General features: G+C 37.2%; 2 protein-coding genes and 1 pseudogene across 6 annotated transcripts in view; 1 reads left to right on the forward strand and 2 right to left on the reverse strand.

The window, feature by feature from the left end:
- Positions 1-4707, reverse strand: part of Phtf1 (putative homeodomain transcription factor 1) — a 49536-nt gene extending 44829 nt beyond the window's left edge. For all 4 annotated transcript variants that reach the window (XR_011708908.1, XM_071618213.1, XM_071618211.1 and 1 more), the window contains exons 1-3: positions 4257-4707; positions 3912-3986; positions 2996-3052 (exon numbers count right to left, since the gene is read on the reverse strand). Coding sequence is in view for 3 of the 4 variants with exons in the window: in XM_071618213.1 (XP_071474314.1) it covers positions 2996-3052; positions 3912-3956 (102 nt within the window). In the remaining variant the exon portion in view is untranslated. The remainder of the gene's footprint in view (positions 1-2995; positions 3053-3911; positions 3987-4256) is intronic.
- Positions 4708-6752: 2045 nt separating this feature from the next.
- Rsbn1 (round spermatid basic protein 1) overlaps positions 6753-15537 on the reverse strand; it is a 49353-nt gene continuing 40568 nt past the window's right edge. For both annotated transcript variants that reach the window (XM_027940260.2, XM_071618214.1), the window contains 3 exons: positions 13892-14059; positions 11998-12106; positions 6753-11374 (listed from right to left, as the gene is read on the reverse strand). In XM_027940260.2, the coding sequence (XP_027796061.2) occupies positions 10898-11374; positions 11998-12106; positions 13892-14059 (754 nt within the window). In that variant the 3' untranslated portion in view covers positions 6753-10897. The remainder of the gene's footprint in view (positions 11375-11997; positions 12107-13891; positions 14060-15537) is intronic.
- On the forward strand, positions 13131-13455 carry LOC114096718 (eukaryotic translation initiation factor 1 pseudogene; annotated as a pseudogene).

The raw sequence follows: 15537 nt of genomic DNA on the forward strand, positions 1-15537 counted from the left end.
ATTTTCATTATATAGATCTGTCACCTCTTTCGATAAGTTGATTCCCAAGTATTTTTTTTTGAGGTTATTATAAATGGGGTAGTTTTCCTCATTTATATTTCTGAGGATTTATCACTGATTTACAGAAATGCCTTTGATTTATGGGTGTTGATTTCATATCCTGCTTCTTTGCTGAATTCATTTACTAGTTCTAGACGTTTTCTGGTGAAACTTTTAGGGTCTCCTAAGTATAGAATCATATCATCAGCAAATAGTGCCAATTTGAGTTCTTCTTTTCCTATGAGTATCCCTTTAATTTCTTTTATCTGTCTAATTGCTCTGGCCAGTGTTTCAAAAACTATGTTAAATAGAAGTGGTAAAAGAGGGCATCCCTGGCTTGTTCCAGTTTTTAGAGGGAATGCCTTCAATTTTTCTCCATTTAGAATGATGTTGGCCTGGGGCTTAGCATAGATAGCCTTTATGATGTTGAGATATGTTCCTGTTATCCCCAGTTTTTCTAGTGTTTTGAACATAAAGGGGTGCTATATTTTGTCAAATGCTTTTCCTGCATCCATTGAGATGATCATATGAGTATTATCTTTAAGTCTATTGATGTGGTGAATTACATTTATTGATTTCCGTATGTTGAACCAACGTTGCATTCATGGAATGAATCCCACTTGATTGTGGTGCACGATCTTTTTGATGTGTTTTTGTATTTGATTTGCCAGAATTTTATTGCTTTCTCTCTCTCTCTCCCACTTTACCACAAATTGCATGAAAAGAAAAAATGAGCATTGTTGTTCACCCTTATGTAGACATAGTTTCTGCTGACACATAAAAGGCAGGTACTCAACAAATTATTATTTGTTGAGGGTGGTGGTACCGGGGGCACTGAACTCAGGGGCACTTGACTATTGAGTCAAATCCCCAGCCCTATTTTGTATTTTATTTAGAGACAGGATCTCACTGAGTTGCTTAGTGCCTTGCTTTTGCTGAGGCTGGCTTTAAACTTGTGATCCTCCTATCTCAGCCTCCCAAGCTGCTGGGATTACAGGCATGTGTCACCATACCCAGCTGTATGAACATACCTTTAAATTACATTAAATAGGAAAAAATTGACCAAATTATAGACTAAGACCTAACTAAACACACTTTAAAAGTATCTTGGCTTTTTTCCCCATCACCACTAGATCGTGAAACCCAGGAAGGCAAGAACCCCATATATCTTTTTCACTGTATTCTTAGCAACTGGTATGTGTGTGCATATTAAGTAGCTCAGTAAAATTTTATTTTGGCTTTAATTTCATTCTTTCCACTGCTGCTAGATTAAAAAGTATACATTAAGGAGATGTTAGATTACCCTATGAGAAAACAATGAATGAAAATATGCACAATGGATGGAAATCAATTAAATACTGAAATAGACACTAAGTTCCTAGTATGAATCAAGATTTCTAAGTGAGGGATACAGACATAATTCCTGCCTTTGAGGACTATGAACACAGACAGGTTAACAAAAGGAAGATATGTATCAAATGAGAAAATCAAAATTGGGTAGGGAAAAGAGGTTCCTTACTCCATAGCAAGAAGTAAAACCCTTTTAAGGATAAGAACCCAAAATCCATATAAACTACTGTTAATTATTCAAGATCACAAAGCTAAAGGTCACAAAACAAAATCTAACACCCAGTTCTAAGCTCTTCCCATTACACTGTATTTATTGTTACTATGTAGCCTCACAAAATAATAGGATAAAGCTTACAGAGTTATAAAATAAAATTTATGTTTTTATCAATCGTAAACCTATCTCCCATTAATATAATCAAGGCCTGTACAAAACTATGAAGTTAGCCACGGGTACCATGTAGTTCAGTTTTCTAGTTGATTGGCTTATATGAAGAAATGCACTTAAGTGTTGGTTAAATGCACTTCACCAAAGAGCTTTAAAAGTCCTAGTATACTATTAAGTCATATCCATCCATTGTTTTAAAATATTTATTTTTTAGTTGTAGGTGGACACAATATCTTTATTTTTATTTTATGTGGCGTTAAGGATGGAACCCAGTGACTCACACATGCTAGGCAAGTGCTCTACCTCTGAGCCACACCCCACCCCTGTTTTTTAAGAAGTGTAAATAAAGGGTCTACAACAAACCTTTTAAAACACAATCCAAAAACAAGAATCTGGAAGCAAGACCCTGAATATGTAGATTTAAGTACTAATGTCAGTAGAGAGATACATTCTTTGGAGAACTAGCTTTCCCCCATTTAGACTGTCCAATTCCATCTGGCTACCAAGCAACAATTTGATGACTAATTTGCACCAGCATCGATATTCGTCATTAGCCCGACAAAACTGACTTTGGTATATTAAATTACTTTGATATATTAGATTATTTAAGCCCTTCTCTCCCCTTTTAAAAAGTAATAAACTGGCATCTGTTTTTCTTGATTAGCATGAAACAACATAAGAATCTATCTGCTCAGTTTTAAGAATAGTATACAAAAAAGTTTAAGAACCTGAAAAACTTAAATGCCATACTCTAAACCAGTGATCAAAAAAATGGGTGCTCACAGGCTGGATTCAGGCCAAAAAGGGATTTTTATTGGCTTGCACAGTGATGATGAAGAAGACAGAGAAGAAAAAGAGGAGGAGGAAGAGGAGGAGAAGGAAGAGAACCACCACTTTCTTCTGGATATTTAACCTAAAAATACACATTTTCAGCTTCTCTTGAAAAATCTGACACTCTGGCAATACTGGACCTGAATCGCCATGTATTAAAAACTGACCAGAGCTGAGTAACCATAGTCCCATTTATATGGGAGATTTGCTACTGAGGTCACATGTCAACAGTCATTTTATCATTAGGCGTGCTCCATTGTTTTTCTTATAAACTTAAAAATAAAGAATACCATACTTGGTGGATAAGTGCAAATTTTTTTAAAAGTAAAAAATATCCACTTTTCACATTAATGCAGTAAAATAAAGCTAGAATCAAAGAAATCAATTTACCTTAATCTGAGTCTGTTCGATTGACTTTTCCCATATCTGCTGATCATATGCTCCAATCTGAAATAAGGAGCAGGCTTATAAATGATGCAAAGGCAATCCTTGTATTTAAAGTCAAGCCTCAAAAGTTATGAATCTATTAAGTATCATTATGATGTTTGGAAAATGTTTATGATTTTTAGAATTAGAATAAATTAATATTTTTTGTGTATGTGTGGTACCAGGGACTGAACCCAGAGGCACTCTACCACTGAGCTACACCTCCAGCCTGTTTTTAAATTTTATTTTGAGCAGGGTCTCACTAAATTGCCAAGGCTGACCTCCAACTTGGGATTCTCCTGCTTCAAGCTCCAGAGTTGCTGGGATCAGAGACATGCTGCCAAGTGCCTGGCTAAATTAATACTTTTAAGGATTACTCCCTTCAAAAATCTTTAACAGCTGCATCTAAATGTTAGTTAGAAAGCAATAACCAAAATATTTCAAATTAGATATTATCTTCAAAGACATTTCCAATTCTTAATGAAAACATCAGTAGGAATACCAGAGAGGAATAAAAGATAAGGGACAGCTCAATAAGACAATAGTACCGATATGAGCCCTACAGATACAGGCTTCATTCATGTCGTTTAAAAAAGAAAAAAAATTAAAATTAAAAAAAAAAAGGTTAATCATAAGCAAACTTTCAAAGTATTGCTGTGGCTTGTGTGTGCATCCTGGAGAAAGATGGTGCCTTGAAAATCTTATCCTGAGACTTGGAACTGGTTTTATCATGACCTTGTACATCAATTTTTCCCCTTGGTGTTGAGATACGGTGTAAGAATACCCGGCATTACCAAACTCCAGGGAAAGTACCATGATATTCTTTGTGGGGAGCTTTCTGCAGGAAGTATGCTTCACAAATTAAAATGACTGATATTACCTTCTTTTGATACCACGATATAGCATCTCTCTCATTTGAGGCCATCTGTGTCTCCAGCCAGAGAGTGGGATTTCACTGAAAATGAAGGAAACCCAGTCGGTGAGTCTCTTTGGTGAAGGTTACTCTCCCAGTTTGGGTAGACTTGAAACTACTTCTCAGTCACTCCAATAAACCGCAGTCTCTCCTCTGGCTCTTTGCCAGCGGAGAGGAACCCAAACAACAAACCCGCGCAGGATCCTCTGCAATACTTTGCGCCAGGGTGTCCACGGCGGCGGAGGCAGGGGAAGGAGGGAAGGGAGATCGCCGCAGTTGACCCGTCCCCGACCCCCGGCGTCGGGCTCTCACCTGGTGCTCGCTGCCCGGCTGGCCGGCGGCCGGGACCTTCCTCCTCAGTGGCCCCGGCCGGGTCGTGAGGCCGGGGGCGAGGCGGCGGGCCCGGCAGGCCGCATCTTCCCCACGAGGCCGAGACGCCGGCGGGGCCGTTACCATGGAGACCGCGGCGGCCGCCCGGGCCTCGGAGGCAGCCGGCCGCCCTGCGCGCAGAGGAGAGCAGTCTGTTGACACAGACACTGCACCTCCAAGCCCGACCTAGGAGGTCGCCGGACGGGCCATAAAATAAGCAAAGAATGAGCTGGAAAATGAAGGGGATAAAAAAGGAAGGGCCTTCGCTAGGCCGCCAGTCACTACAGCAACGGCAAAAGCTTTGGTGCTGGGCTGTAAAAGACAGGTGCAAAGGCCCAGGGCCCTGGAGGAGGAGCGGCAGGAGGAGGCGGCGACGGCGAGCGTCCCCTCTAGGCCGGGCCGGCCCGGCCGGGCGGTGACTCAGCCGGCGGAGAGCTGGGCGAGAACAGCTCTGCAGACCACAGCGCCGCTGGCCTGGGCTTCCGCTTTCCGGCTACAGCTGCCGCGGTGGCTCCGCCCCCGGCGTCCGGCCTCCCTGCAGAGCCTCGGTCCAGAGGCGGGACGGAGGGACTGCGGAGCTACGCTGCGATCCGTGGCCAAGACCAGCTCCCCTAGGTCACCCTTCAAGTCTCAACTTAAAAATCATTTCCTCAAAAACGACTTTCCCACCCATGGATCTGTGGGAAGTCGGTTCCCATGTTCTAGGTTTCCAGTTCGTGTATTTGTAGTACTTACGTTTGTTTCATTGCGTATATCGGCTTTCGCCAGTGGGCTGCGGTCTCCACGAGGTCAGACTGAGGCCTGACACAAGCCTTGCACATTTGTTCAATGAACGAATGTTTGTGAATTTACTACGCAGCCCTGGGACGCAGAGCCCGACAGGCTTCCTCTCGGTGATTGTCTTCCTCTACAGCCCCTCAACTGCTATTTTCTGGTGCTCAAGGATTAGGGAAGACACAGGCTTAGGAATCTGCTGAAGGCTTTTTCCAGAATTAGGGAAGGTGGCGGCAGGTTAAAAATTCAAGCAGTTTGATAAAGGTCACAGAAAGAACGATTGCGTCCTTAAGTATGTAGATACGCTGGTAGGGTTTCAAGCAGCTTTCCTCCTCTTCCCCATCTATTTTCCCCACCTGCCATAAATAGCTAACCCTTAAGGGCCATTCTCTTTTTGAAGCTCTGTTCTTGGCCTATTTGCAGCACGGAGCATTTGAGGCAGGTAAAGCTAATAGCTAACACTGGAGAAAGCCTAAGAGGTACTGTATTAAACATTGTGTAGATGTTCTTATGGTCTGTTCAATAGGTGTAAAAATGAAAGTTATCTCCATTTTACTAAGGAATAAAATTGACTAAACTCCCACAGGCTTAATCTTTTTTAATTATTTCACCAGCACATCGGTGATGGTTTCCTACTGCTTTTGCCCCTTGTCAGCTTTTCCCTTCCTTAGAGTTGAGTGTTAACAGTTCTGTCTAGTTTCAAGGCAAAAGGCTTGACTAAAAAAGATTAATAAAGATTCACATTTGTTTTTAAGACCTAAATAACATTAATAGCAATAATACTTCATTGTTTAGCATGCATGGGATTTGAACCCAGAGCTGCACTCGAATCCTTGATCTGAACTGTGTGATTTTAGGCAATTTATTCAACCTAACAAGCCTGTTTTCTCATCTGTAATTACAGAGTTAACTTTCTACTAAAATCTGTGAGAATTAAATGAGATAACTTCATGTAAAGTGCCTGGCCCACAACAGTTACTCCAAAAACATTCCTCTCAATTTCCTTTCCTAATCAGAACCAAGAGCTATCAGTGCTTAGGACTACAATTAAAGAGAAGTTCAGACAAACACCGATGGGGATAAAAGAACCATTTCGTGTCACACAGCTCATCTGAAAAGTCTATGCACTGTCTTCAGGCATTTTCAAGAATATCTACAAATAGAAATCTAAGATTGTCTTCTCATAAGTATACATAACCAGCCGGGCACAGTGGCCCACACCTGAAATCCCAGGAGGATTGAGTTCAAAGCCAGCCTCAGCAATGGCGAGGCACTAAGCAGCTCAGTGAGACGCTCTCTCTAAATAAAATACAAAATAGGGCTGGGGATGTGGCAGTGGTAGTGCTCCTGAGTTCAATCTCCAGTACCAAAAAATAATAAATATATATAAACCAATTCAAGCAAGAGTCCTGCCACATCACAAGCATAATTTTTCTTCATCTCAATATAGATGGGTTTCTCCTAATATTTATGACCTTTTGGGGGGGGGGAATAAAAGTCCAAGATTTCCTTTAAAAAAATATGAATAATACTACAGCAGAATAGAGCTAGTGTGTGTAATGGGTGGGGTTGGGGTGGGTAAGGGGGAAGGGTGTCAGTACTATAAATACATGGTCCAGGTATCTAGAATTCACATGTGCTGTTCATTTTGTGCTGAAACATAAGTAAAGGACAAATCAGACTTTGTTTATTAAAAAAATACTTTACAGGAAAAAAAAAAACCTCTATGCATTCCATTGTCCTATTTTACAAAGAAATAGCTTAACAATTTAACACACTTAAGACAGCTACAAAAAAGCACTGTTAAAAGGATTATTATTCACACAAATTTAGATTTAAGACTATTCATTAAAAACCTTTTAAAACACTTGTTAATGTCAATAAACAAACTAAGGCCACACAACGCAAATAGTCCGCCAGGCAAATTATACATTTCATCTATATGCAAAGACCTCTTAGATAAATTAAAGCCACAGGAAAAAAAAGTCTTAGCTGCCAATCAAAATGGAGTTTAGTCACAGAAACACTATTACATGAAAATTTACAACATGTGATAGAAGTAGTACATAAGTATTTCTTTAGAGAGAATTGAAAAGTGCTATATTTTAAGAGACAGTGGTCTCAACTACATGCACAAGTGGATCTTAAAAAATTTATGAAGAAAATGGAAGGGCATAGTATTTATGGAGAGGTACTTGCTTTTAAAGCAAAAAACTTTCAGATGAGGACAAGTCCTTTATGCACTTAAGAAAAACATGTACTGTGCATTTCCTCTACTCGCATGACCAATAAATACAGCTACAACCTGTTTTAAAACATAAAACTTAGCGCAAATGTGAACCTCTGGCATGTGCTACCGAAAGGTTCTTTTTAAAAAAACCTATAGTAATGATGAAACAGACTTATTGAAGACATAAACTCAATTATCCTAAAAGTATAAATGCAAATAAATTTTAATGGCAAATATAGATGAAAATATAATGGGATTATATTAATGATCAAGAATATATTCACTAAGAATATATTTCCACGGATTTTGGAGTCTTGTTTTCTATATTATCTTTCAGTCTAGACAATAATATTTATACAGGGAAAGGCAATAAGCAAAAGTTTCTCCAGTCTTTATAACCTTTATGCCTATTAAGACTGATGATGCAAGATATCTTTTCTAAAGTTTAGTAAAGAATTTCATTTAATAAGCTCCCTATTTTCCCCCTACAAGAGCTTGTAATATTAGTCAACCAATAGTCCAACTGTCTCTGTGGGGACAGGGCACTTTCCAAAATAATGGAAAATGATGGACAGTTAAACAAATTTTAAGTACTAAATAAGCAAATTAAAAGTACAATTAAACCTAGGGATATATTTTTTAAAAGAGTTAAAACTTTGGAGGAGGGAACTAATACATAGGTTTTTATTATTATTGCTTTATGAATTTGGGATAACACTTAAAATCATAATCGTACTCCTAGCATATCTTGGTAATTATAGAATGATTTCTGGGGCAAGGGGAAGACTTTTATCCTTTTTAATAGATACCATAAAATCATTCTATTCACTGTTAGGAATATTCATTTATTAGGTCTTTCTATAAGCACATTTTCAAAATATCCCTCCGCTCCACAAAGTACTAAAATGTATAGCCACATTCTGCAAGTAATCTCAAGAGTTGGCACAAAGGATAATATACCAAAAAGGAAGCTCAGCTTAAATTTCAATTACAACTTCACTGCCATCACTACTTTACAAATCAGAAGACGCCAGATTGCTTCATGCCTCACTCCACCAAACCAAATAATTTAATGATTCAGAAAATTGCAATCATTTGTATCACTAAACTAGGATACAGTTTTGAAAGCAGTAAGAAGCTTAAAACTTCTGCTTTTATATTCATCAGTCTTTAAAGCATGCTATCAAAATCTAATACTCACATAGGACATTCAGTTTCCAGATACATTACTAGCTAAATGTTTCTCTTCATTCTATTGCAATTCTAACATACAATGAATTTATTAGTACATAATTTTTAAACATTTTTTATATTCTTTAATGTGTTTATATTGGAGGTGAGGGTAGAATGTTTTATAAAAGGAAAACGGGGATTTGCTTTTGATTGTAGGTCTTTGCAGATCCGCTGGTTCCTGAGTGATTACACACAGTGCTGGCTGTCAGGAGACAGTCTCCTTGTTTATTAGTAATGACCAGCTTAGATGACAGATGGCATCTGCTGGATGGCAAGTGGGAAATGGGGAAATCGGATCTTGGAAGACAAGAGAAACAAAAATAAAAACTTTTTGCTTTAACAACCTTGCTCTTCATGATTATTTTAAAAAGCAAATGTTGCCTGAGAAGAATTTTACTTTTGCACAGCCTGGTAAAGCTCTATGAAATTCTTCTGGACAGAAAAATAAAAATAAGAAATAACCCAAATCCACACACTTTGTGATTAACCCCCTTCCCCCCAAAATAACAAAAACACCCTCAAAGGTCCCTTAAAAACTAGTCTTGATAAACTAGAATTTACCCTAGAATTTATACACAGGATTTAAAAACACCCCTGCAATAATCACATTACCTTTCATATCATTCTAATTACCTTATTTACAAAGATAACTAAAAACCAACATCACTTCCAATTCATAAATGGTTTACATTGAAATGTTTCCCTATTTGTCTTCATCCTTTGTAACAGAGAATACATACATATACATATATATAAGGAATAATACAGATTCTAACTAATCACTGTAGTATTTGCTGATGGTTACTTTTCTATCTGTTTACACAGTGACCTCTATACTTTGCTAATATGCATTTAACTACACAACAATATTGCACAAAGTAATATTTATATAAGATTTAACCTATTTCAGAATATTTTAGAGAAAATTCATATCCGATATTTCAAAAGATGCAGCTAAGTTTTCATGGTGACAGACATAATAAAGCAGCATCTTTTTTTTTTTTTTGCCTATATTAATGTAAATATTTCAAATTTCACCATCCAGGAAAAAAAAAACAAAAAACTTCAAATTGCACTGTAACCAGGTAGATACAAGAATCTGGTCTTAGGTGTGGGGAATACTCTTCAATAAAAACAAGGCCTACTGTATTACTAACTAAGAGAAAGTATAATGTGTATCACATTAACATTCTAAAATGGAAAGTTAAGACCACACTAGCTATATGAACTGTGCCTGTTTGAAAAAAGAAAAAAATTAAATACTCAGGCACTAAGCTAAATTTAGGCTACCTCCAACTCTAGGATGAAGTCTAGTGCCATATTCTTTATTAGAAAATAGCAACATAGAGGTAAGTGTAAATAAACCCAGTTATTCATTCACCAGTTAAAACTATAAAGTGTCTCGAAAATAGATATTCAGCATGAAGAGATTGACGCCAAGTCACAAGAATATTTTTTCCTAAGTTTGATGCTCAAAATATGGCAGCCTCATCAGAAAAATTGATATCATTATCTAACTTTGATATTTGTGATCAGTTTAGGAAACAAAAGTAACCACAAGAAATGTGAGGATGCTAGGAAGTGGAATAAGAGAATATCATATCAACATTATTTTGTTTACCCAAAATATCTTCCATAGTTACCATATATTCTAGAAGAGATTAATGAACCATGGATAATGAATGACCAAGGACTATTTATCTTTAGATTTTTTTTAATTGAAATATCCACTGGGCTTTAAATAACAGATACAAAAAAAGACAGTTTGGATCAGAAAGTGCTGTGCTTTCTCTTTTGTTAAGAAACCAGAGAGCCACTGAATTTTCCTTAGACACTACTTGTTCTTTGTGGTTGGAACAAAATAACTTACTTGCCCATGTACCAGATGCAGGAATTCTCCTGCAACCCATGCCATTTTTACTGAAGAAACTGAATATGTGCCATAAAGACACAGTACTAAACGATAAATCCGATTTCTATCATAGAAACAGCAAACATGGCAAGAGGCAAGGCAAGATAAAATTAAGGGAAGTAATAATTTAGGAACTAAATCTGTTATTCCAGAGAATTCTCATTTTGATTTGAAGAAGAGATTGAATTGTTACCTCACACCTTAAAACAGAAAGTAGCAGCAGACCCACTATTACATACTGTACTAACGGGATAAGATACAACTCTTTGCATAATCTGTGTAAAAAAGATATGCTTGACATTTGTGGAATGTCATTTCTCTTTATAGAATTATAGGCAAGATTTCTCCAATAAAACTTAACTTAAGCCAGTTATAAAACTATAACTTCACATCAAAATTTAAAAAAGTTAAAAAATGTGTTTGAATATGTACATGTCACACAGGAGTGCCTGAATGTTCCTGCAGATTGTGTTGCTGGTTAGAGTCTAGTCTACTTTCCACCTTTAAAACTGGAATAGGCTGAGTCTTCTGATCTTGCTGTAGATGGTGAAGTTCTGATGAAGATGGGAAGGACGATGAAGCAGTTGTCAAAAGCTGCATCTCTGAGCATGTGTCCTCAGATTCAGTTTTTATCCTCACACACTGGGAGTCAACTTCTAATTCTCGCTTTCCAGTTAAACCACAGTCCATGTTAGAATTGCTTTCTGTGTTTTGAGTGGCTTCCACAACAGGGTGGTACTGTTTAAGCCTTATATGCCAGGCTAAGCTGCACACTGCTGACACTGTTTTGAACTGATGAATAACATTTCTAGGGATGAAGTAGATATCATTGTCGCATAGCTGAATTCTAGCATAACGAATGCCTTCCCGTCTCATTTGGTTTAGTTTAGCTTCATCCACCCACTGCACACACTAAAGAAAGGCAAAAAGTTACATAAGACTTTAACATATGTAACAATTCTTTCAAATAAAGCATTATAATTGGCATAGGAAAACAGTGATAAAATGTGTTATAAACAACAATTTAAGCAATACTAAATGAGACTAACTTTCTAAAATGTTTTATTGGGAAACATTTTTCCTCTCATTTCACTACCTCTCTAGTAACAAAGAGCAGGTTAAAGTGAGATGGCCTATATAGAATCATTTAAAAAAATACTTGAAAGTGTAGCTAAATATCAGTATTCTTTGCTTCACATAAAGGCAAAATTTTATCTCCTCCTTTAGTTTCTTTCAATCTTTTTGCTGAGGGCCCACAGTGCAATAAGGTTAACATGTGAGACAACTCATGGCCAGAACTGAGCACCCTGGATCCTCTGACCATTCCAGATCCACCTGGCATCCCAAAGATTAAAAGGATCTCAAGCATTTTGCTTGGGAAATTGTTTTAATGATGTCTCTAGTGCCTCCCCTAGCCCCAAGAAAAATTAAATTCACTATCCTATGTATCCAGTTATAAGGCAAAACTCAAAATGGGTATGAATACTTATTTTTAATATCTCACACAAAGAATAATAAAAAGCAAGGGTTATTACCTGGGAAACTGGAGGTTCATGGAGGTCTAACTGAAGTCTCTGTACAACATCAGTAAAATCCTCAGCGTGAAAACAAATCACATCTTTGGTTATGCGAGGTTGGTCACTCCTATTATTAACAAAAATTAATGTTTTAGGGATAAGCATCCACAACAAAAAGCAATGACAAATTTTAGTCTCCCAGTTCCTGGAACTGCTACTACTAGCAAAGAAATACAAGGTACAACAACTTCTTGCTTCTTGAGATCAATTTTCAAAAATAAAAACAAACTAACAAAATTATTATTTTTTTTTTTTAAATCACATTAAGAGGCTGGGATTGTGGCTCAGTGGCAGAGTACTTGCCTCGCATGTGTGAGGCACTGGATTCGATCCTGAGCACCACATAAAAATAAATAGATAAATAATAAGTATTGTGTCCATCTACAACTAAAAAATAAATCACATTAGTTGTTATAAAATTTTTTAAATGCCTAGAAAGAACAGTTTTATTCTAAATGAGATAAATTTGCAATTCTCTTACTAATTTGCATTTCTTTGTCCTGAATTTGTTAAAATTGGGTTCCATCTGAATGTAAAATAGTGTAGCTAGTATGAAAACCAGTTTGGCAGCTCCTCAAAACATTAAAAATAGAATTACCATATGATCCAAGAACTCTACTTCTGGGTATATACCCAAAAGAATTGAAATTGAAAGAGAGATTAGTACACCCACATCCAGAATCAAATAGCCAAAAGATGGAAGCAGTCCAAGAATCTATTAATCAATTAACAAAATGTGTGTGTGGAGGTGGGGTGGGGTAGACTGCACTCAATCTTAAAAAGGAAGGAGATTCCAATACTTGCTACAACATGGATGAACCTTGAGGACATTATAAGAAAAATAAACCAGTCACAAAAAGACAAATATTATATGATTCCATTTTTATGAGATATTCAAGTAGTTAAGTTTAAAGAAACAGAAAGTAGTTACAAGAGGCCAGTCACTGAGCCACCACCAAGGACTCAGCAGCCTCCACCTTGAGCCCCTAGGCTTCCAGACACCTTGCCCCTCCACTATCCCAGCCCACCCCCACCTGCCTTCTCCTGCAGCAGATTTCATCAGGCCGTTTCCACCAAGGAAAAGGAATCATATGCCCACTATCCAGAACCTTCACTCTTTTGACCCTCTTGCTGATGCAAGTAAGGATGATGACCTGCTTCCTGCTGGCACTGGGGATTATATCCATATAAGAATTCAAAAGAGAAGTGTCAGGAAGATCTTTACTGTCCAAGGAATCATGATGATTACAATAAAAAGAAATTAGTGAAGATGTTTAAGATGGCACTATAATTGAGTATCCAGAATATGGAGAAGTAATTCAGCTACATACAGGGTGACCAGTGCAAGAAATATGCCAGTTCCTGATAAAGACTGGACTGGCTAAGGATGAGCAACTGAAGGTTCATGGGTTTTAAGTTCTTGTGGCTCACTGAAGCTTAAGTTAGGATTGATTTCCTTGCAATGAGTAGAATTTCCCTTCTGTCCTTTGTCACAGGTTTAAAAACCTCACAGCTTGTATAATGTAACCATTTGGGATCTGCTTTTAATTTGGACTAGTATAACACCTTTATGCAAACAACTGAAAAGAGTTGGAGAAAAAAAAAAAGTTACCAGAGTCAAGGGATGAGGGGGGAAAAGGGGAGTGAGTTGTTGGACATAGAGTTTCAGTTCTACAAGATAAAAAAGTTCTGGAGATTTGTTTCACAATAATGTGATTATAATTCATAGTAATGGACATACATTTAAAAAATGTTAAACTTCCCATATAGTTTAAGAATGGTCTCTACCCAGTCTTTCAAAGAGAGTCCCCATTTTCCTAGACAACATCACAGTTAAGTTCCATTAACTTACCATTCGCCAAACTGTACAGCTTTCAAAACCCCAACAGCAGCCGTACTCTGCCAGTCAAACCCCTGACCTACATGATCAGCATGAGCTCTTGTCCTATCTTCAAAGAGGACTTCCCGGGGTTCACTGGTCCGAGGTAGGTACTGGAGATTTTTAATTTCATTCATTGATCTAGAGTTGATTTTATTATGAAGTAAGGAGAAACAAGAAGGAAACAAGCAAAAATTAATAGCAATAAGGTGAAAAGGTGCTGAAATACTAGGTTAAAATAAGATTAGGGCTGAGAGGGGTAGGATGATTTTGATCATTAGCATTTATACTATATTGATTAATATAATTTCCTTCCTTTCCTTGTATACCCATAAAAAAGAAGCTGTATATCTGATAAGAACCAAATGGAGTACATGAACATATAACATTTGAATGTCTAGCAACAGAAAATATAATTCAAAGTTTAAGTTTTACCTCAGCCAACTCTTTTCTAATTCTTAAAACAATCTCTTAGATCTTTAATTCAACATGGCAACGGGGCATCCATGAGACCTCCTTCCATGTTATAATGAAAGTAAAATGGTTCAAAATAATGTTGGGAAGAGTTTTGATGGGGGAACTGATGGGAATATAGGTGAAATAGAACTAGTTGTGAGTTATTAACTGTTGATACTGAAGGCATGGAAGTTTACTATATTCTGTTTTTAATGTATTCAAAATTTTCTAAATAAAACAATCTAGAGGTGATAGTAAAAGAATGAATAAAAAGAAAGGAATTAGGGAGTGAGCAGTATCAAAAATCTTCTGCATGACAGAAAATGATTACAATGTCTTGGACTAATAAAACCATGCTGAGATAAACCACAGACCTAGAATATACAAGAGGGGATCAGCAACCAAAAAGGTAGAAGACCTACCAAACAGACCTTGGAGAAGCCTGGGTCAAAAAACAACCAGGCAAAATAATAAGGAACAGAAATAAAGTCAAGCTGAGAAAAGGGGAATTATAGTACAGTTCTCCAGATAATCCTGTCACTTGCCACTTGTGCAGGCAGAAATGCAAGCAGACATTACCTCCATGGAGCGTACTATGGCTACTCCCAGCAACAATTCCCTACCCTTTATTTCTCTGACAGATCTTGATTTTCATTAGGCATTTGATCCTATCCTATATGTGGTCTCATTTACAAGTTCCAGAGGTAGATATGGATGAGTTCTAGCAAATTATGATAAGCTCATTCCCATTGCCAGTGACTTCTTTAAGAAGGGATATGAACTGATTCTAGTTGATAGTATGAAATCTACTGAGGAGTCTTCTGGGAAGTTTCCTAAGAAAGAAATATAAGAAAAGTACCTACAGCCAACCTGTTCAGACTTCTTAATACATAGGATAACATTTTATTTTATGAACGACTTTGAGTCAATTTTTTTGTTGTTGCTTATAGCCAAAACCATCCTAATAAAATTTCAGACAAAAAATCTGCATGTTCTTCTGGAAACACACTGACTTTGCCACATGAATACAACTAATATAATCCTGACATTTGGACATACCATTTAATGTCCATATTTATGCCTATTTAAAGTGAAACCTACCTATTGACAACCTAAATGAAATATAAATAGAACTTCCAATAAGCCCCATGCTTTATTCCAAA

This window comes from Marmota flaviventris, chromosome 10 (genome assembly GCF_047511675.1).
Source record: "Marmota flaviventris isolate mMarFla1 chromosome 10, mMarFla1.hap1, whole genome shotgun sequence".
NCBI lineage: Eukaryota > Metazoa > Chordata > Mammalia > Rodentia > Sciuridae > Marmota > Marmota flaviventris.